Below are 23,106 nucleotides of genomic sequence, written 5' to 3'. Positions count from 1 at the left end.
GGTTTCCCAACTCTGACCTCTCTCCCCATCTCTTTCTTTGTCTTTCTTTCTCATCCTCGCTCTCTCCTACCTTTCCTTCTTCCCTCCCCTAGAGAGGAGGAAGAAAGCGTCTGCATGGGAAAAGAACCTGCTCTACCCCATTGTGATGTTAATACTACTCACAGGGACGGTGAGTATTCAGATTGATAGTACTGCAGCCAGTCACTCCCACGAAAGCCCCCCCCCCCCCCCAACCAACCACCCCCTGTTTCCCAATGGCATATGAAGCATAAAGCCTTGGTGGCTGCTGGGGAGTTGTCCCTGGTCAACTTAGTTTGCAATCTCTAATGGCACCCTATTCCCTATGTAGTGCACTCCTTTTGACCAGAGCCCTATGGCACCCTATCGTTTGCCCGGCCGTGTTAAAGAAAAGGCTCCGCTAAATAGTCACACCGCTGAAGCAGCTGGGCTTTCGATTGAATCCCCCATGTAGAGTAGTCTGCCTCTTTAACATGCTCCTGTTGTACAGCAGCAGTGTGGCACTGCTTACAGAATACACACTTTGCAGAGTACAGACAAACAAACCGATGATTAGTTCTGTCTGGTCTTTGACTTAATCTTTTTAGCTAAATCCCTCTGTTTCTCAACTCTCCTCCTCCTCCTGTCTAGACCATCTCAGTCCTACTGGTGGCGCTGAATATCCTCTATCTGCTGGTGGATGAGACTGCCATGCCAAAGGGATCAGAGGTAGGCTATAATGGCGAGAGAGACTTACTTCCTGTTCCCCTTATGAACAGATTCACATCGGAGGCCGTTTTTTCTTATACAAGCCCTAACACACGCACACACAGGTAAATCCGGAGCGAGGCAGCTACTGAACTAGACCGCTGCGAAGGTGCTTGGCAGTCGTCGGGGACATAAATCAAATTCCGGATATGCTCAGGTGCATGTTGGGAAGAAAGGAAAGAAAGCTCAGGGCCAGATGTTTATCATAGCAGAGCTGGCCTGGATGCCTTTTTTGTCGTGCTGCTGCTCATTGAAAGTCATTTCACAGCGGCATGCAGATGAAATGTGTGATGTCTACGGCAGGTGAAATAAGCTGCTTTACCCTCTGTGTGTGTGTGGGGGGGGGGGGGGCAGACCAGGTGAACTCCTGTTATGAGTCTGACTGGAGAACCTAATACTCTTGCATGCAATGTACTTCCTTCATCTCGTTTCATCTGCTACAACCGAAGTGTGTGTTGTGCGCTAGTCTCTTGTGTGTTTTCCTTTCGTCTGACTAAGGCAACAAAAGGTATCTTCTTTCTGCCTCATTTCTCAGCTCGTCTTACGGGCGACCGTCCGCCCTCCTTCTCGACATTCCAATTATTTTGTTGAGGAGATATTTTTCTTTGGCATGACGCGTTGCAGAAAATCCCCCAAATTATGCTTGTCATGCAGCTTGATTCCTGCCTCCCTCCTCCCCCTGACAGCCACAGCACAGCTAAATGGTTTACGCGTTTGATGAGCTGGAAGGATGCCACGCCTCTGATCTCACATCGCTAAGGTGACCGGGGGGGGGGGGCATTCGGGTGTCCTAACAGTCAATCATTATGGATATCATACCCATCTAACCAACTTAACAGGGATGGCTGGTGCATCGCAATGCACTCTCAGCTACTATGCACTCTCCGAGAGAGAGGGGGAGAGATAGGGGAAGAGGGAGCAAGGGAGGGAGGGATGACTGGGCCAGGTGGGCGAGAAAGGGAGGGAGAAGGGAAAGCGAGGGAGAGGGCCAATGGGCTCCAGACTGTGGGAAAGTCAAATGAGGCCCAGTCCAGATAGAGCTGTAGGGCTGGGAGCAGAACAGAGCAATGGAGAGGAACTGTATATGTTTGTTTATCCCTCCCTCCCTCCTACACAACACTGCATGGCATTCAGCATACTCCGTACTACAGGGCTACTGCTGCTCCAGCCTCCTCCGTCTCTCTCTCTCTCTCAGACTCACAGCCAGACAGGAGGGGAGGGGAGGAGAGGAGGTGCACCAGTCAGAGGACAGGGCTTTTTACAGCTTGATGAACAGGCGTTAAGAAGACTTCTAACCGTGTTATTGCCAGCTAATCCCCTGTAGGCGCTGATCTTGGGTCAGTTTTGCATTTCCCCCGCTAATGGTTAAGGTTAGGATTGGGGATGGGAAGCTGATCCTAGATCCGTACCTAGGGGATCCTCTGAACCTTTGATTGATGACATTCAGTTCCTTCTCAATCTGTGGCTTTGCAAAACAAAGAAATGATAGAGAGGGGGGGAAATCCACGATGAGTATTTTTTTTCTTTTCTGTTATTATCCGTCACTGAAACTATGTGAGGTACATCAAAGCGTGACGGAGGAGAACGGGACACACCTGAAGGGCCTGGCTGGGTGCGACGCTCTGCACACGATCTCACCTGCACACAGGTGTTGCTCACCGCTAATCCCAGAAGCAACAAACACACCACGGTGTGTCTGAATGAGCCAGGCTGCGAAGAACACCAACCCTAGCAGCCCTCCACCCCGCCACTGGAATGAAAAGGAGACTAGGTTGAAAGGTGGCTTAATGAGAAAGCTGCCACACGCCCACCCACCTGCCACTTTAACATGTTAATATCTTCCCAAAATGGCAGAAACGTAACACTGAAGATTTGACCTTTCCCATAACATTGACACATGCATTACACAACCCCTCCCTCTCCACTATTAATAAATGACATCAGATGCTGTGTGCTAATTCGCTGAGAGAGAGGGCTCTACAGAGACCGTTGCAGAAAAAGGTGTGAAACTACACTTTTATTTTTTATTTCTTTGCCGTGTGTGTGTGTGTGTGTGTGTGTGTGTGTGTGTGTTTTAGAGAGTTTGTTCAAAGTGACCTGTACAAGTGTGTTTTTGTCAGTATTAATGCAGCTGGAGCTAGCTCCTAGATATGGACGCCGTTGATGCCGTTTTTAATTTGACAGAAGTGCAACCCTCTGAACAACGTGTCCCTGTGCTGCTGTGCCATAGCATGGATCTCTCCAACAGACGCCAGACTCCAGCACGCGTCCCAAATGGCGTCCTGGTCCCTTTTCTAGCGCGCCACTTTTGAACAGGGCCGATGGGGCCCGGCTCAAAAGTAGTGCACTCTATAGGGAATACAGGGTTCCGTTTGGGACGCGGCCGACGCCTTCCTCTGCTGCGAGTCGCTCGAACACAGAGCAAGCAGGTCACTGATCCTCTTTTGGATTGAAGTGAAAAGTAGTTCATGTAAACAGCTTGGGTGCCAAGTCTTACAAAAGCAAATGTTTATCACTCAAACAAAACACAGATGCCGAGACTATTGGCGTAATATATAGATGTGTCTCTTTTTCCCGCACGAACTTCAGTTGGGCAGGGGAGAAAACATCTGGCGTGTTTGCCGAAGCGTTTTCTTTTTGTTCTTTTTTTTTCATTTGTTATTGGCATGCATTCACGTTCTCCACTTTTTACCGTAAGCACTTCTGTGCCTTGCTGCTTGTTTCAACACCTGTTTACATATAGTGTGATGGACAGTGATTTGAAAAGGGAGTCTCTCTTTCATCTCTTTCCATCCATTACTGAGCCGGTTGGAGTCTGTGTTGAAGGGGAAACTTCGACTTGTGCCGGGTTTTAGGTAGGCTAGTTGTTATGAGCTTTGGGCAAGTAACTGAAAGGTTGCTGGTTCAAATCCCAGGGCCGATTAGGTGAAAATCTGTTGATGTGCCCTTGAGCAAGGTACTTAACCCTAATTGCTCCTGTAAGTCACTCGGGATAAGAGCCTCTGCTAAATGACTAAACTGTAATGTAAATGTTTTAACTTTTCCTTCTGTAATCACAGACTTACAGATTACAGAACCTAGCTAAGTACTTAACTTTTGTCATATAAAATCATTATATTCAGGATTTATTTGCACTGTTAAAAAAAACTATTTTGGTTTTTCTTCTGATGACACACAGACAAATGAGAGATCCTCTTTTTGAATGTTGATTTGATTTGTGGTCTAGCCTTTTGGTCTCTGCCTCTGGAACACATACCACTGCAGCATGGGGTTGAATCGAGCCCACTGCTATTTCAGCACACTCTCCTCCTATATTTCCTCTCCTTGTCTCCTGTCCTGTATCCACAATAAATCAAGAGGAGTGCGACTGCCCCCTTCCTTAACAAGACAACAACAACAAAACCCCCTCTTCCTCTGTCATTCCAGGATCGGGGGCTTGGGAACACCTCGCTGTCCACGTTCGGACTGGTCCAGGCTGTCGTCGACATCATCCTCATGTTGTATCCTTTCAATGTTCCCTCTGCTCTGGGGCCATATGAAGTGTCTGAGTAGGAGTACCGATCTAGGATCAAGTCCTCTGTCCATGTATTCTTTTTCATTGGGATAAAAAAAAAATGCAACACTGATCCTATTTCAGCAGTCCTACTCTGAGACATTTGATTCATATGGCCCTTGCTCCATGGTGATACGAGTGACATTCCCAGGGCCAGTGGTGTTTACTTACTTAAGACCTTGCTTAGCCGGACATCTTCCGGGACATTCTGTTGTGTTTCGTCACATTATTCCTTGGTGAAAAGGTGCCAACTGGCCACTTAAAATGTCAACAAATGTTGGATTTCTTGTCCTTGATTCCGCAACAGCTACTTGATGGTGTCCTCAGTTGTCGGCTTCTACAGCTTGCGAGTGTTTGAAGGCCTCACTCCCAGGAAAGACGACACGACCATGACAACGGTAAATGCACACACACAACCCGTGATGATATATTGAGACCTTGTGTTTCATCCTCTTCAGCCCCCCGCCTCAGTCCTCCGTCTGAATGGTTCAGTTGATCTCCCACCCAATATTTGTTTGTGAGTTGCGTAAACATGGACGCAGTGCAAGAGCTTCTTTTCTTGTACATCAGTGAGGGTGGGTGGGGGGGGGGGCTGGTTGTGTGCTCTGTATGGCTCACGGGGGCAGCCATTCACTTAGTAATGAGCAGGGGGAACGGTGAGGCTTGTTAACGGTGAAAGGACTCGAAAGCCACAAAAGAGCAGAATCTGGTAATGAGCATCTTCAGAACTACTAATTGCACAATGTGTGTGGAATCCATTTACTGTGAAGAGGTGTGTGCGCGTGCACATCTGTGTGTGTGTGTGTGTGTGTGTGTGTACACAGTGTCTTGTTAAGGTAATCACGCTCTCAGTTCTCACACTCAGTGTCTCCGTCATGGCCTATCTATATGTTAATGGTTTTCATCAGTTAAGGTTCTATACCTGCTGACTCTAACGCTCTGCGACTCCCTCCATGTAGATCATTGGTTGCTGTGTGTCCATCCTGGTGCTGAGTTCAGCCCTGCCAGTCATGTCCAGAACACTTGGTGAGTCTTTCCTAGCTTTTATCCGTCTTTTATCATTTTCTGTCCCAAATGGCACTCTATTCCCTATGAGCCCTGGTCAAAAGTAGTGCACTACATAGGGAATATGGTGCCATTTTGGACGCTACCTTTTGACTTTGACATCTGTGAATATCACAATCTATTCAACCCATGGATTGGAACATTTCGGGATTGCTCTTGTGAGAAACTAATTGGGGGGAGGTGAACACCCCCCCCCCCCCCCCCCCCCCCCATCAGACCGTTAAGGTTAACAAGTTAAATTCCTTCATAGTTTGCCATAGCGATTTGAGAAGAGAATGGAGCAAGAGTGGGAGAAAATGGCATGATAGCAGCGGCGTCACAATGGCACTAATAAACACGCAGGGAACAGACACAGCTGTTCAAATAGCACCATCGTGTGTGTGTGTGTGTGTGTGTGTGTGTGTGTGTGTGTGTGTGTGTGTGTGTGTGTGGGCTTACAGTGAGTCATAGGGAGCTTTACAAAGTACCAACAGGTTCTGCTCTGTGACACTGAATAGATGAAAAGGAATAAATGAATGCCCCCCCCCCCCCCCCCCCCCCAGCCAAAGCCCTCTGGAGAAAGAATTGGGGAGAGGGAGTGTGTATGCTTGTGTAATGTGTGTGTCAATGTTATGGGAGAGGTAAACTCTTTTAGTGTTACCATTCTGCTATTTTGTGAAGATATTAACATGTCAAAGGTAGGTGTGTGTGTAAACCAGAGAGCATGATTGATGTAGCAAAATAAGTCAGATTACTTGGGTTTCAACTGATTGAAAAATAATTTAAAATACTTTATATGTCCCTGTTTGTGCGTGCCTGGCTTAATAAACCAATAGAAAGTCCCAAAACTGTAAACCCTGCCCATCTGGCACTCAGGCAAACGCTCGAAGTATTTGAAGGGATTGTTCAAGTATTTGAACGCATGTCTGAGAGAAATAAACTGCACAGAATTGAGGGGCTGTAGGAGAACCCGGGGCTAATGCTAACCGCTGCTTGTACAGTAGTCCTGTCGACCATGTTTTATTTAAGCTTCTCTTGAAGGAGGGCCGTGGGACCTGTAATGCTACTGAAATGGGAGTGCTCGTTTCTCAGTGGCAGCAACATCAGGGTTAGTTAGGGTGCAGGCAAGGGTAAAAGTCCAATGAACACACTTTATTTGGGGGGGGCTAAAGAGGCTAGGCTTTACAGGTAGACCAGTTATCTAAGTGTGTGTGTTTGTTAGCATCAGAGTGATATAGGATGCGTCCCAAATGGCACTACTTTAAACCATAGGGGGACATTTGGGGGACCCCACCCCCATCGCTCCCACCGATAAGTTATTTTTCTCCCCTGTATGTTTGTGTAAATTTCGTCTGCAGTGTCCCCAAAAAACACAGTAAGATACTGCAGCAGAGAGGACTTGGGTCACTACTGTCAGCCTGGCTGCTGTTCCTGGGATAATACACTGTGGCTGAGCTCTGCTCAAATGTAGTGCTCTATATAGGGTATAGGGTGCCATTTGGTATACAGCCTACCAGAGTATAAACCATCTCAGAAAATGATCATTTATTACATAGATGCAATTCTAGATAGTCATTTATCGTTCCTTATCTGAAGTCGAATGAATACGTAAACCACCATTCTCGCAAATTAGTGGATGAATGATCAGAATGAATCAGCAAATGTAATCACCCACAACGGCTTCCATCTTACTTGGAATGGATTGTGAGACATGTTGGATATCACTTGGCCCACATACACACAGTAATACATAATGATACATTTTGCAAATGGTGATGAGAAAAACTGGCTGAAGTGAATTGGGTGATCAGAGGAAGACAGGTTCTTCTATGCGAGGTTACGTCATCTCTAGACACACACCATATAGGCAGCATCCCAAATGGCACCGTATTCCCTACAAAGTGCACTTGTTTTGACCAGAGCCCTACGGGCCCTTGGGACGTAAGCATAGTTTCCCCATCTGCTAACGGCGCCATTCCAAAGGCCCCCAAAAACTTTACTTCCCAACAGCTCCAAATACCAAACCAAGATCAAAATGTCTTGCATTAGAAATGAATTAGGCTTGACCGGTGTGGCAAGGTGTATTGACTGCCATCTCTCCAACCTCTCTGCCTCTCTTTTACAAGCAACTTGTTTAAAGGCCCTTGATGCTTGCCAACTGCTTAGAGGCTGTAGATGCATCTTTCCAGACACCAAATTGATTGCCACGCAGCAGTTTCGCAGGCATTACCGAAGGGGGGAAAAAATCCAAGAACATTACCTCACACTGTGAGCTATGCCAGTTTATGAATTGCGAAATTTGATCAAGACCGCTGAAGCGACTGGTCGGTTCATGTATTGATATTGGGTAGGCTTGTCGTGGTTTTAATTTGAAAGGTTGGCTGCATGCACTGTTATTTAGTTCACACGGGTAAAGAACATTGAAAGCACAGGAATGAATGAGTTCCACTGCTTCGGACTATAAGAGTGAAGACTATTTACAACTGAAGTGTTTTAATCCACCTCAGGGTAGGTTATCCTCCCGATCCTGTCACTTTTCAGTACATTTTTTTTGACGGCAGCAAAACCCTCGACTACTGAGATGAGTCTGAGGGTGCGTCCCAAATGGCACCCAATTCCCTTGCGTAGTGCACTTCTTCTGGCCAGGGCTCTAGTCAAATGTAGTGCACTATATAGGTGCCATTTGGGACCAAGATGTTATTGTACTGGCCGGGGCTGGTGGAACATTCTGGAAGGTTCTAGAAGAAGCAGCAGCCCATGATAAATAAATAGGAAAACAATAGGGTGTTGACACCTCTGCATGCAGCGTGTGATCTGCCATGACAGATGGTTTGAAATGAGAAAACCCGCTCAGGTCTGGCAGAGTCCCAGCGTGGCTGTAAAAGGCCCTGGCCCCACTAGAGAAACGAGGGATTAGCAACTCTGTTCCGTCTCTGTCAATGCTAGAGAGATGGATGGATGGAGCAGTGGAGACAACCTCCCAATGCATTGAAACTGTTTGCAGCACGTCTCTACATTCGTTCCTCCTCAGTAACCTAACTGCAGATGTGTGCGTAGCTAAATAGAGGACAGGATGAGGTGGCTACGGGGCCATATTGAAGTAGCTTTTGTGAAGTTCTGATGAAGTTCAGACATTGTTTTGTTTACGATGTGTATGATTCATACTAAGCATACACTGAGACAAGACATGGAGTGAATGGCTCTGACTGGCCTGAAACTGAGGATTCCCTCTCGCAGGGGGGTCAGGCCCGCCCGCCATGAGTTGTACAAGCGGTCTCAGCAACATCGGAAACCTACAAGATTCTGCTTGCTTACTGTACTTCAGAACAGTTGACTCAGGTGTATGTGCAGGTGACTGTGGTCCCATTGATACCCATGTTGCCTGGGGTGTGGCTCATTTCTGTATTTTTTTTGTTCCACTCGATTTTTGCACGCTAACAAATTGTTTATACAGTCCCACTAACAAAACACTTTCCTATGAAAGGAATATTAGTAATCCGCCAAATGTCAGACAATGAAGATGACTTTATCTCAGGAAGAGTGGCATTGGCCGCTAAATCATTTATATAAAGGGTTTGGCTATTTTGGTTTTATTTTCGTCCATCCTGGATCCGGCACTGCCTGAGTATCTTAGTACACAGTGTACATCAAATGGTTTTTGGGTATAAGCGCTTCTTTCAATTTGGCCTTTCTTGCCTGTTGAAAGAGTCAGGCTATTGAAGAGACACTTTTCAAAGTGCCTCAACTGCCGACAGAACAGACATTGTTAAATAGTTAATTCGCTGAAGCAGTAGTGGAAAGGGAAGGGTTTGTGATTATAAACGCAACTCTCGTCTTGCCAAAGGTGTTTGGAAAAAGGAACATGTATATTTAGTGCCTGTCATTGGGAAATAATCCAAGCTCACTTTTTTCTCTCCAGGTTTTGTGTAACATTTTTGTTCGTGTCGATTGCTCTTGGTTTTCAGTCCACAGTGTCGGATCATGTAGTGCTGCTGGTCACTGCCTCAATGGGAATCAGAGAATATTGATAGGCCTACATTACTTAGACCACAGGGGCTGCTGATGGGAGGACGGCTCATAATAATGGCTGGAATGGAGTGAATGGTATCAAACCCAAGGAAACCATGTGTTTGAGTTCGTTATCGTTGCATCGATTCCGTTCCAGCCATTCCTATGAGACCGTCCTGCCCAATTAAGTTGCCACCAAACTCCTGTGACTTAGACAGATAATTCAACCAGGGGTTAGAGCTGGTGTCAGTGTTGTGAAATGATCTGTGCTTGAAGTAAAATAAAAACATAATAAACTATGGTCCAGTATTTCTAAATGATCATGATATAGTTATATTCATTGTTTTGTTTTATAATCCACTCAAATAGCAAAATATTGAATCTTCTTTTATTTAACATCTTCACAGGTATCACCAGGTTTGATCTTCTCGGAGACTTCGGGAGATTCAATTGGCTGGGAAACTTCTATATCGTCCTATCGTACAACTTGCTGTTTGCCGTGGTAACTACTCTCTGCCTAGTCCGGAAGTTTACCTCAGCGGTCCGAGAGGAACTCTTGAAAGCATTAGGTAACATTTTTATATTCATATACTCATGTTCATGTCAAACAAAGCTGAAATTACATTATTACTGGTTCATTGAGTTACCGACATTCTTAAAGAATGCATTGCTATATACAATAATAAAGCCTTATCATAGATTACTACAGACAATGAGGACAATCAGAGAATATTGTTTTCAACAATTGATGAAAGCGCACTCTGTGCGTTTGAAATCCTCCACCTGTACAGTCTTTTAGATTTGAGTACTGCTTTTTATACCTTTTGACTATAAGATATTGGTAAAACTGGCATTTAATATGGAGTTGGTCCCCCCTTTGCTGCTATAACAGCCACCTCTATTCTGGGAAGGCTTTCCACTATATGTTGGAACATTGCTGCAGGGACTTGCTTCCATTCAGCCACGAGCATTAGTAAGGTTGGGCACTGATGTTGGGTGTTTAGGCCTGGCTCGCAATCGGCGGTTCAATTCATCCCAAAGGTGTTCGTTGAGGTCAGGGGTCTGTGCAGGCTAGTCAAGTTTTACACTCCGATCTCGACAAACCATTTCTGTATGGTATAATAATGCTAATATCGGTGCCATGACTTGAATGGGATTTGTTCCACAAATGCTAAAACTTTAGCATGTGGAAACAGTGCCAGAGAAATTAAACCAAAGCATCTATTGCAGTCATACCTTATGTCGTTTTGTAATTTGGGTGAACTATCCCTTTAAAGCCAGGTAATCAAATTAAATTGTTTTGGTCACATATACAAGTTTAGTAGATGTTATTGCGGGTGTAGTGAAATGCTTGTGTTTCTAGCTCCAACAGTGCAGTAATATCTAACAAGTTCACAACAATACACACAATACACACACATCTAAAGTAAAGGAATGGAATTAAGAATCTATAAATATTTGGACGAGCAATGTCGGAGCGGCATAGACTAATATACATTAGAATAGAATACAGTATATACAGTAATCCCTCGTTTATCGCGGGGGTTACGTTCCGAAAATGACCCGCGATAAGTGAAATCCGCGAAATAGAAAACTTTTTTTTTTTTTACAATTAGCAACTATTACATGTATACAAATACAGTGACTCACGTGTAGGCCGTTTCACTGCTCTTCAGACTGGGCCGCTGCATCCTGACTGCGCTCTGCAGTGTTCTCTTCTTCTGAAGCCCGCGGTGCAGGTGTGTTTGTTCGGGAGAAGAACATAGTGATAGGCAGCTGTTGTCGCTCTTTTTTCTTCTTTGCAAAAAGATCCTTGTACACCGACATGCCACCATCGATTACGTTGGAGAACTGTAATGAACGGCTCATCAAAGGGTCCCATTCCTCAGCTACTCGCTTAAGTTCAGTGGCCATTCGCACCATGGTTGCTAAGCGACCAAGCGTTAGTCCTTCCTCCTCATCTCTCGTGTCCTCTTCTCCCTCTTCTCTTTCATCGTCGCTTTGTGGCTTTGTCATTTCTGCCAGCTCTGCATCGGTCAGCGGCTGTGCGTCTCCATCAATCAGGGCGTTTATGTCATCCGGACTCATGTCATTAAAGCCGTCTCCTCCAATTTTTTGATACAAGAAGCGGGAGTGAGTTTTTAGCGAATCAGAATGCAGAGCACAATGCACCAAAAAAAAAAAAAAAATGCATTATGAAAATCCGCGAAATAGCGAATCCGCGATAAGTGAACCGCGAAGTGGCGAGGGATCACTGTATATATATATATATGAGATGAGTAATGCAAAATATGTAAACATTATTAAAGTGGCCAGTGATTTCAAGTCTATGTATATAGGGCTGCAGTCTCAAATGTGCTCGTGATGGCTATTTAATAGTCCGATGGCCTTGAGATTGAAAAACAGCTTCTGTCTCAGCTTTGATGCACCTGTACTGACCTCGCCTTCTGGATGATAACGGGGTGAACAGGCAGTGGCTCGGGTGGTTGTTGACCTTGATTATCTTTTTGGCCTTCCTGTGACAGGTGCTGTAGGTGTCTTGGAGGGCAGGTCGTTTGCCCCCGGTGATGCGTTGGGCAGACCGCACCACCCTCTGGAGTGCCGTTGCCTTACCAGGCGGTGATACAGCTCTCAATTGTGCATCTGTAAAAGTTTTGAGGGTTTTAGGTGCCAAGCCAAATTTCTTCAGCCTCCTGAGGTTGAAGAAGCCCTATTGTGCCTTCACCACACTCTGTGTTGGTGGAGCATTTCAGGTTGTCAGTTATGTGTACGCCGAGGAACTTGAAGCTTTCCACCTTCTCCACTGCGGCCCCGTCAATGTGGATGGGGGGGTGCTCCCTCTACTGTTTCCTGAAGTCCACGATCAGCTCCTTTGTTTTGTTGACGTTGAGTGAGAGGTTATTTTCCTGGCACCACTCTCCCAGGGCCCTCACCTCCTCCCTGTAGGCTGTCTCGTAATTGGTTGGTAATCAGGCCTAATAATGTTGTCATTTGCAAACTTGATGATTGAGTTGGAAGCACACGTGGCCACGCAGTCATGGTGAACAGGGACTGCAGGAGGGGGCTGAGCACTCATCCTTGTGGGGCCCCTGTGTTGAGGATCAGCATAGTGGTGGTGTTTCCAACCTTCACCACCTGGGGGTGGCCCGTCAGGAAGTCCAGGACCCAGTTGCACAGGGCGGGGTCCAGACCCAGGGCCCCGAGCCCTTGTGTTCTTTTATTATGCACAGCGCATTGAGTCACTGTATTTGTATGAATTGTCCCAAATTAATAATTGTATTATAATAATTACATTATTATTATTATTACGCTTTATGCTAAGATTGAACCAAATGAATGCTGTATGATTGAATATCGTTCATTTTTACCATAGTTATTTGCACGGACAAGAAGTAAACTTTTAGGTTTTTGTGCATTTCAGTAATAATCAACACTAATTACATAGAAGTCAGTCTCCCTATGACTTATAACTCTTAACGGGTTCCAAGTCTGCAGGGGCTAGCTGGGTCTGCATTCTCGGCAACTCAGGCAGTAAAATGACTACTGTGGCTGCAGCCGGAGAGATGTATAGCCTAGTGTTGATTCCTGTCACACACACCTCGAGTGACAAAGTGGGGAAATGACGGCAAAATCCAATGTGCCTTAGGACTGATATGTGACAGTGAATATTATGAGGCGAAGGGGGAACGTCTCTCAAGCTTGTTGTGACAGACCCAGGATCGTCTGATGTAGAAAATGTCAGACGGAGACAGTGGTGTTTTTCTTTTTTTCCCATTCCTCGTCTTGAAGGTTAACTGTGTTTTTATTTTAATTACATTTCTGCCCCTTATCTCTTCCTGGCCAGGTCTGGATAAATTACAACTGTCAAACAGCCCCACAGACCCGGAGTCTGGGAAGCTCTCGGCCAACGGGCATCAGAAGACTCTGTAAAAGAGACAACGGACACACACACACCTAACGGCAGCCAAAGGGAGATTTTGATAGTACTGAACTCCACAGCAGAAGGTGAAAGGGTTTGAGTCTGTGGAAGCGACTCAACACAGTTGAAGCGACTCCCACAATGTCTGACAGGCTTTGCGAACTGAGAAGAAACTGCAATTTATCTTCGTGACATTCCATCCTCTTCCTCGTGGATGGATGGATGCAGGACAGGGACTGGTTTGAGCCCTCTGACAGACTGCCGTCTTCACAACAGTGACCTTGATGTTGACCTCAACAGTGACTGACCATGGGCCACAGCCGATGTGTTGGGGACTTTCTTTTCCCTCAGCGCCAACTTTCTTCTCTCTCTTTGTCTATTCTTATCTCATTCTACCCTCTAACCGTTTTTGTGGAGAGCTCCCATCCTGTAGGTTTTCACTCCAACCCTAATCTATCACACTTGATTGTAATAATTAGCTGGTTGATGAGCTGAATCAGGTTAGTTACAACTGGGGTTGGATCGAAAGGGTAGCTCTCCAGGAACAGGGTTGGAGAGCTCTGCTCTAACCAATCTCATTCTACCCTCTTGTTTTGTGCTTGCCTAATCACTTCTTATCTGTTATTTTCTCCCCATAACCTAACCATTGCACTATGCCGTATTGTCTTGGAAGATGCAATGTAACCTTTCGAGGCAGAGGCTGAAGAGACGCTCGCTGATAGACTAGTGGGCATTTTTACACTTAGCGTCTACTATTTGTTTCCAGCCTGTTCTATTTCCACCACAGTTTCAAATACATGTTAGTTATAAAATGCAGCTCAAGGTTATTTGGAGAGAGAGAGAAAATGCCGCCTCACCAAAGTATAACGAGAAGACAATTCCATTTCAGAATTAGAAAGTAAATGTGATGTGGATCAGTGGCCATGGGGGCATTCACATTAGATTACCTGTATTATATCTGAATACTGGGTGGTCTCCAACAGTCATCTAATTCAGTATGTCATATCATGTATATTATATGTGTGAAGTATGTATGGCTACTGGTTAAATAAGTGGACATTTTTATTTGTTTATGTCAGAAGATAATATGCAAAAAATGTGATAAGATGATGCCATTTTATGATAGACTTGCTTTGAAAGCACCTTGCATGGAAAATAAATCGTACTTATCACTCTTAGCCATTTTACACGTCATACCCAGTTGCTTTGCTTGTCCTCACAGGTGCCTGTGTATTACCACTTCTTGCCGGTACATTTAGTACCCGTTCACCACAGTGACCACACCGGAGCTCAGTCGGTGTCTCCTCCATTGACACAGAAAGAATGGGGAGGCACTGTGGAGGCGTGACTAGCCAAGCCTTCATCTTTCTGGTTGTCGCACGCCAGTTGTGAATGTGTAACAATGTGCTCTTTTTAATTTATCTTTACTCGTAGTCTGTAGGCCTACTGTGCTTTCATTTCATAAAAGATGTAGTTCATTATTTTGTCTTGATTTAATGAATGTTGTTTTCGGTGCTGTCGATTTCGATCACTCTAGAGATGGGGGGAAATGAAGTCTTTTTTGGTCCCGAAGAGCAAAGATCGCAGCTTTCAGAGTTTGATCCTGTGGGTGGATGTTTTAAAAAAAAATGTTGTGCTTTGGTAAACTTGATCTCGATCTCCCCAAATAACTATTAAGCTATTTTAAAGTGTATCTTATTTCACTTGGCATGAAGCTTTTTTTGAACTTCTTCCTATTGTAAATGTTGTATTTGTACATACCATTTATGTTTCATACCTCTTTTGCATTATTTGGATGTAAATAGTGGGCTGCCGTTAAGCCTCAAGTGTTTGTTGTAAATAAGTCTACAGAAGCTCTTTTTGGACTGTGATGCTACTTGTCACTAGAAGCACCTTTTATGCCTTAGCTAGAGGAGGAATTCACCACAGTTTTTATAGGAGGCTCCTATTTGTGTGTGTGTGTGTGTGTGTGTGCTCACACGTGTAGGTATGTTTGTTCAAAAAAAGACAACTTTACTGTGAACACCTTGTCTCTGGATTTCAATTGCAAACCAGTTTGAACTTCTTCATTGTCCTTTGCGGTGAAGGTAGTGTATAATCTCCCCTTAACTCAAATAGCCATAGTGGGCTTCCAAAAATACAAATTACCAGATAACCTGAGCACTTGTGAAAATGGAAGGTGATGGGCCCCAATAATTAATGTTTCATAGACTGTTTTTATGATGTGTTTTCAGTGTGACTTGTCATGATGTAAATGGCAGGGGATACGATTAACGTTTTTTTATTAAAATATGCATTTGAGACTTCTTGTTTTGTACAGGGACTGTTTTATTTTAAAAAAGGAATGTATTATACAGTAATAGTTTGAAAGGAAAGCAGTAGCTATTGTCTGTCACAAGGCTCACCTTAGATTCTGGAGTTCGCAGTGCCAAGCCTTGTACTGTCTTCTGTCCCCTCATTAAAATGCAAGATTATGAGTGATCCAATTTCACATCTCAGGTTGATTTGGTAATGCTGATGATAAATGATACTGTGAAAATCCAGAATTGAAAAAAATCACTAACCAAAACCCATTACTACTGTGGCTAATAACATCTGTTTCGTGTTTCCTTGATGACTGTGACCCCCTCTGTGTTCCTCTCACCCTCAACTATCAGTTCTATTCTTTTAAAAAATATATTTTTTATTGCTATTTCAGACAATGTTTTATGAAGAAGTACACCAGTGATCACAATCTATTACAATCTGACTTTTCCACTTAGTTTCTGTGGAGGACACAGTCGGGGCCTGTTCCAACCTAAGGGAACACTTTTGATTGCCTTGCAGTTTTTTTTCACTCACAGAGGGTTTGAAATGTTGAGGGGTGGCCTGTACTGTCGGTGGAGTAGCTGGTAGTTTTGTCTGTCTGATTTTCTGTGTCTGCATGTAATTTCTTGCCCATTTATGTGAAAGTATATATTTTTTACCTTGTTCTTTTCTGAGTTGCTATATGTGTGTTTTGTTGTTGGTTTGTTTGCAAATAAAACAATGAAAATCATGTTTATGTTGACGTTTGCTGCTTAATTTCACATTTACATTTGTGGCGTACGTCACAGGCTTCTTTTTGAGATGTAAGGGCACACTTGGCAAAAGTAAGCTTGCTGTTACCATGGCACTATCTGGCTGTATGAACTCCTGGCAAGTCAGTGGTAACACAGTATTCCGGGTTTGAGTCGCCATAGGAATGAGACTTGAGTAATAAATGCACTTTATTGGTGTGGATGCCTGAAAGTGATACTTGCATTTATCTTTTGATGATGCATTTAAAGTATTTTAATAAAAGCAGCTCAATATAAGGAAGGTGTTCTTAATTTTTTGTGCACTCAGTATGTACAGTCGTGGCCAAAAGATATACAAATAAATAATAGAAATGTACATTTTCACAAAGTCTGCTACCTCAGTTTGTATGATGGCAATTTGCATATACTCCAGAATGCTATGAAGAGTGATCAGATGAATTGCAATTAATTAATTAATTAATTGCAAAGTCGCTGTTTGCCATGCAAATGAACTGAATCCCCCAAAAACATTTCCACTGCATTTCAGCCCTGCCACAAAAGGACCAGCTGACATGTCAGTGATTCTCTCATTAACACAGGTGTGAGTGTTGACGAGGACAAGGCTGGAGATCACTCTGTCGTGCTGACTGAGTTCGATTTTTTTCTTTTTAACTTTATTTAACTAGGCAGGTCAGTTAAGAACAAATTCTTATTTTCAATGACGGCCTAGGAACAGTGCCTTGTTCAGGTGCAGAATGACAGATTTGTACCTAGTCAGCTCAGGGATTCAATTTTGCAACCTTTCGGTTACTAGTCCAATGCTCTAACCACTAGGCTACCTGCCGCCTCGGCAGAATAACAGACTGGAAACTTCAAAAGGAGGGTGGTGCTTGGAATCATTGTTCTTCCTCTGTCAATCATGGTTACCTGCAAGGAAACACGTGCCGTCATCATTGCTTTGCACAAAAAGGGCTTCACAGGCAAGGATATTGCTGCCAGTAAGATTGCACCTAAATCAACCATTTATCGGATCATCAAGAACTTCAAGGAGAGCGGTTCAATTGTTGTGAAGAAGGCTTCATGGCGCCCAAGAAAGTCCCGCAAGCGCCAGGACCGTATCCTAAAGTTGATTCAGCTGCGGGATCGGGGCACCACCAGTACAGAGCTTGCTCAGGAATGGCAGCAGGCAGGTGTGAGTGCATCTGCACGCACAGTGAGGTGAAGACTTTTGGAGGATGGCCTGGTGTCAAGAAGGGCAGCAAAGAAGCCACTTCTCTCCAGGAAAAACATCAGGGACAGACTGATATTCTGTAATTGGTACAGGGATTGGACTGCTGAGGACTGGGGCGAAGTCATTTTCTCTGATGAATCCCCTTTCCGATTGTTTGGGGCATCCAGAAAAAAGCTTGTCCGGAGAAGACAAGGTGAGCGCTACCATCAGTCCTGTGTCATGCCAACAGTAAAGCATCCTGAGACCATTCATGTGTTGCTTCTCAGCCAAGGGAGTGGGCTCACTCACAATTTTGCCTAAGAACACAGCCATGAATAAAGAATGGTACCAACACATTCTCAGAGAGCAACTTCTCCCAACCACCCAGGAACAGTTTGGTGACGAACAATGCCTTTTCCAGCATGATGGAGCACCTTGCCATAAGGCAAAAGTGGCTCGGCGAAAAAAACATTGATATTTTGGGTCCATGGCCAGGAAACTCCCTCTGTAGTACCTTGCGGTCAAATGCCAAGCAGTTGAAATACCAGGCAGTGATGCAATCCGTTAGGATGCTCTCGATGGTGCAGCTGTAGAACCTTTTGAGGATCTGAGACCCATGCCAAATCTTTTCAGTCTCCTGAGGGGGAATAGGTTTTGTCGAGCCCCCTTCACAACTATATTGGTGTGCTTGGACCATGTTAGTTTGTTGGTGATGTGGACACCAAGGAACTTGAAGCTCTCAACCTGCTCCACTACATTCCCGTTGATGAGAATGGGGGCGTGCTCAGTCCTCCTTTTCCTGTAATCCACAATAATTTCCTTTGTCTTGATCACGTTGAGGGAGAGGTTGTTGTCCTGGCATCACACGGCCAGGTCTCTGACCTCCTCCGAATAGGCTGTCTCATTGTTGTCGGTGAACTTAATGACCGTGCAGTCATGCGTAAACAGGGAGTACAGGAGGGGACTGAGCACGCACCCCTGAGGGGCCCCCGTGTTGAGGATCAGCGTGGCGGATGTGTTGTTGCCTACCCTTACCACCTGGGGGCAGCCCGCCAGGAAGTCCAGGATCCAGTTGCAGAGGGAGGTGTTTAGTCCCAGGATCCTTAGCTTCGTGATGAGCTTTGAGGGCACTATGGTGTTGAATGCTGAGCTGTAGTCAATGAATAGCATTCTCAAATACAGTTGAAGTCGGGAAGTTCACATACACCTTAGCCAATTATGTTTAAACTCAGTTTTTCACAAGTCCTGACATTTAATCCTAGTAAAAATTACCTGTCTTAGGTCAGTTAGGATCACCACTTTATTTTAAGAATGTGAAATGTCAGAATAATAGTAGAGAGAATTATTTATTTCAGCTTTTATTTCTTTCATTACATTCCCAGTGGGTCAGAAGTTTACATACACTCAATTAGTATTTGGTAGCATTGCCTTTAAATTGTTTAACTTGGGTCAAACGTTTCGGGTAGCCTTCTACAAGCTTCCCACAATAATTTGGGTGAATTCTGGCCCATTCCTCCTGACAGAGCTGGTGTAACTCAGGTTTGTAGGCCTCTTTGCTCGCACACGCTTTTTCAGTTCTGCCATTGCAGTTCTACCGATACAGTTGCAAACTGTAGTTTTGCTTTTTATATGGCGCAGTAGCTTCTTCCTTGCTGATGTTGTTTCAATGTTATGTCGATATAGGACTCGTTTTACTGTGGATATAGATACTTTTGTACCTGTTTCCTCCAGCATCTCAAGGTCCTTTGCTGTTGTTCTGGGATTGATTTGCACTTTCGCACCAAAGTACGTTCATCTCTAGGAGACAGAACGCGTCTCCTTCCTGAGCAGTATGACGGCTGCGTGGTCCCATGGTGTTTATACATGCGTACTATTGTTTGTACAGATGAACGTGGTACCTTCAGACATTTGGAAATTGCTCCCAAGGATGAACCAGACTTGTGGAGGTCAACAATTTTGTTCCTGAGGTCTTGGCTGATTTCTTTTGATTTTCCCATGATGTCAAGCAAAGAGGCACTGGGTTTGAAGGTAGGCCTTGAAATACATCCACAGGTACACCTCCAATTGACTCAAATGATGTCAATTAGCCTATCAGAAGCTTTTAAAGCCATGACATAATTTTCTGGAATTTTCCAAGCTGTTTAAAGGCACAGTCAACTTAGTGTACGTTAACTTCTGACCCACTTGAATTGTGATACAGTGAATTATAAGTAAATATAAAGTGAAATATAATATATCTGTAAACAATTGCTGGAAAAATTACTTGTGTCATGCACAAAGTAGATGTCCTAACCGACTTGCCAAAACTATAGTTTGTTAACAAGAAATTTGTGGAGTGGTTGAAAAACGAGTTTTAATGACTCCAAACTAAGTGTATGTAAACTTACGACTTCAACTGTAGGTGTTCCTTTTGTCCAGGTGTGAAAGGGCAGTGTGGAGTGCAATAGAGATTGCATCATCTGTAGATCTGTTGGGGCGGTTTGCAAATTGGAGTGGGTCTAGGGTTTCTGGGATAATAGTGATGTGAGCCATGACCAGCCTTTCAAAGCGCTTTATGGCTACAGCGCTTTATGGCTACGGGTCAGTAGTCGTTTAGGTAGGTTACCTTGATGTTCATGGGCACATGGGATTATGGTGGTCTGCTTTAAACATGTTGGTATTACAGACTCAGACAGGGAGAGGTTGAAAATGTCAGTGAAGACACTTGCCAGTTGGTCAGCACATGCTCAGAGTACACATTCTGGTAATCCGTCTGGTCCTGCGGCCTTGTGAATGTTGACCAGTCTAAAGGTCTTACTCACATCGGCTGTGGACAGCGTGATCACACAGTCATCCGGAACAGCTGGTGCTCTCATGCATGTTTCAGTGTCATTTGCCTCGAAGCGAGCATAGAAGTTTTTAGCTCATCTGGTAGGCTTGTGTCACTGGGCAGCTCTCGGCTGTGCTTCCCTTTGTAGTCTGTAATAAGCCCTGCCACATCCGACGAGGGTCAGAGCCAGTGTAGTACGATTCAATCTTAGTCCTGTATTGACGCTTTGCCTGTTTGATGGTTTGTTGGAGGGCATAGCGGGATTTCTTATAAGCTTCCGGGTTAGAGTCCCGCTCCTTGAAAGCGGCAGCTCTACCCTTTAGCTCAGTGCGGTTGTTGGCTGTAATCCATGGCATCTGGTTGGGGTATGTACGTACAGTCACCGTGGGGACGACGTCATCGATGCACTTATTGATGAAGCCAGTGACTGATGTGGTGTACTCCTCAATGCCATCAGACGAATCCTGGAACATATTCCAGGCTGTGCTATTGAACGGGTCACTTGTGCTTCCTGCTTTCATTTTTGCTTGTAAGCAGGAATCAGAAGGATAGAATTATGGTCAGATTTGCCAAATGGGAATGGCATATCGCTTAAGAATGCTGTGGTAGCTATGCTGGTTAAGTGTGCCTTGAATTCTAAATAAATCACAGACAGTGTCACCAGCAAAGCACCCCCACACCATAACACCTCCTCCTCCGTGCTTCATGGTGGGAACCACATATGCAGAGATCATCCGTTCACCTGCTCTTTGTCTCACAAAGACACAGCGGTATAACCAAATATCTCAAATTTGGACTCATCAGACCATAGGACATATTTTCACTGGTCTAATGTTGATTGCTCGTGTTTCTTGGCCCAAGCAAGTCTCTTCTTATTATTGGTGCAGGCCTGATTCATACAGTCTCATCTGAACAGTTGATGTTTAGATGTGCCACAATACAGATGGTTCAGACGGGGCGATGAAAGCCCTAGCGTGCATTATAAAACTCAGTCAGTTTTTTGTAAACACAGAGAATTATTGGCACAAGCAAGTCTCTTCTTATTATTGGTGTCCTTTAGAAGTGATTTCTTTGCAGCATTTTGACCATGAAGGCCTGATTCATACAGTCTCCTCTGAACAGTTGATGTTGAGATGTGTCTGTTACTCAAACTCTGTGAAGCATTTATTTGGGCTGCAATTTCTGAGGCTGGTAACTCTATGAACTGATCCTCTGCCGCAGAGGTAACTCTGGGTCTTCCTTTCCTGGGGCGGTCCTCATGAGAGCCAGTTTCATTATAGTGCTTGATGGTTTTTAAGACTGCACTTGAAGAAACTTTCAAAGTTCTTGAAATGTTCTGAATTGACTGACCTTCATGTCTTAAAGTAATGATGGACTGTCGTTTCTCTTTGCTTATTTGAGCTGTTCTTGCCATAATATGGACTCTGTCTTTTACCAATAGGGCTATCTTCTGTATACCACCCCTACCTTGTCACAACACAACTGATTGAACTTTTAACAAGGCACACCTGTTAATTGAAATGCATTCCAGGTGACTACCTCATGAAGCCGGTTGAGAGAATGCCAAGAGTGTGCAAAGCTGTAAACAAGGCAAAGGGTGACTACTTTGAAGAATCCCAAATATAACATATATTTTGATTTGGTTGCTACATGACTCCATATGTGTTATTTCATAGTTTTGATGTCTTCACTATTATTCTACAATGTAGAAAATAGTCAAAATAAAGAAAAACCCTTGAATGAGTAGGTGTGTCCTAACTTTTGGTTGGTACTGTGTGTGTGTGTGTGTGTGTGTGTGCGCTTGTGCGTGCGTGAGTGTGTGTGTGTGTTGAAGTTACATCCAACCAGTTTTTGTTCTATCCTCCCTGCGTCTGTCCCTAGTCTGGGGATGCGGTGAGGCAAGTGGGACACTCCCGTGTCACTCTCTGGATGACCTGTGACAGACAGGGCTGTTACCTGAAGGGACGGACCAGCATTCCAAAATAAGACTTCAAGTCTTCAATAAATTCCCACAACACGTTACCACACCACCACATACTGTTGGGGTCAATTCCATGTCGATTAAGGAAGGGAACTCACATTTTCCTCAAAGCCTATGAACATTTTGGGGAATTAGAATTTCAGTCTACTTCCTGAATTGACAATGGCGAACATGTATAAAAATGGCTGAATTCAGATATCACGTCATTGCACTGACTGTTTAAACTACGGTGTGTTACATGGTTCAATGTGCCTATAAATCAGCACAAGCTACTTTTTTCCATTTTTCAATTAAGAGTAACGGAGAGCAATGTACAATACGGCAAACTTAACAAAACGCGGAATTTGTTGTAAGTGCAAGGGGTCCGCCATATTAATGCACCTCCGCTATTGAAATGGAATTGACCCCAACCTTGCTACCACACATTTATAATGGTTATCTTCTCTCACAAAAGCCTCCTTACACACCCCTGTTCAGTTGACATTATCTGCTTTAGCGTGTCACACAAGCTTGATTGTTTGGCCGTGTGTCTCTGAGATACCGTTGGGGGGGCAGGTGTCTGCTGCAACTCCCCCAATGATTAACTCTGAGACAGCTTCCTTTATTCAGAAACAGTCAACACCCTCGAGGCTTAAACGCTTGATAATGAGCTTTGCGACTTTTATAGTGTTTACCTTCATGAGGAAGGTGCACTGTGTGCGATTAACACCCCGAGTTCACCGTTTGATTCTCTCTGTACGAGTCAAGGTTGAGCAACACCTGTTGCCCTGCGCACAACC

At 44.5% G+C, this 23,106-nt stretch overlaps 1 protein-coding gene across 1 annotated transcript in view; it reads left to right on the top strand.

Moving 5' to 3' along the window:
• Window positions 1–16,326, top strand: part of LOC120028023 (limb region 1 protein homolog) — a 59,659-nt gene extending 43,333 nt beyond the window's left edge. Inside the window, exons 11-17 of the mRNA XM_038973143.1 lie at window positions 93–169; window positions 649–726; window positions 4,192–4,265; window positions 4,626–4,716; window positions 5,278–5,344; window positions 9,778–9,939; window positions 13,215–16,326. Coding sequence (XP_038829071.1) covers window positions 93–169; window positions 649–726; window positions 4,192–4,265; window positions 4,626–4,716; window positions 5,278–5,344; window positions 9,778–9,939; window positions 13,215–13,300 — 635 coding nt within the window. The 3' untranslated portion in view covers window positions 13,301–16,326. The remainder of the gene's footprint in view (window positions 1–92; window positions 170–648; window positions 727–4,191; window positions 4,266–4,625; window positions 4,717–5,277; window positions 5,345–9,777; window positions 9,940–13,214) is intronic.
• Window positions 16,327–23,106: the final 6,780 nt, after the last annotated feature.

Source organism: Salvelinus namaycush, chromosome 33 (genome assembly GCF_016432855.1).
Source record: "Salvelinus namaycush isolate Seneca chromosome 33, SaNama_1.0, whole genome shotgun sequence".
Classification (NCBI taxonomy): domain Eukaryota; kingdom Metazoa; phylum Chordata; class Actinopteri; order Salmoniformes; family Salmonidae; genus Salvelinus; species Salvelinus namaycush.
Note: the sequence above shows the minus strand (reverse complement) of the source record. Positions and strands in the feature narration are given on the sequence as shown.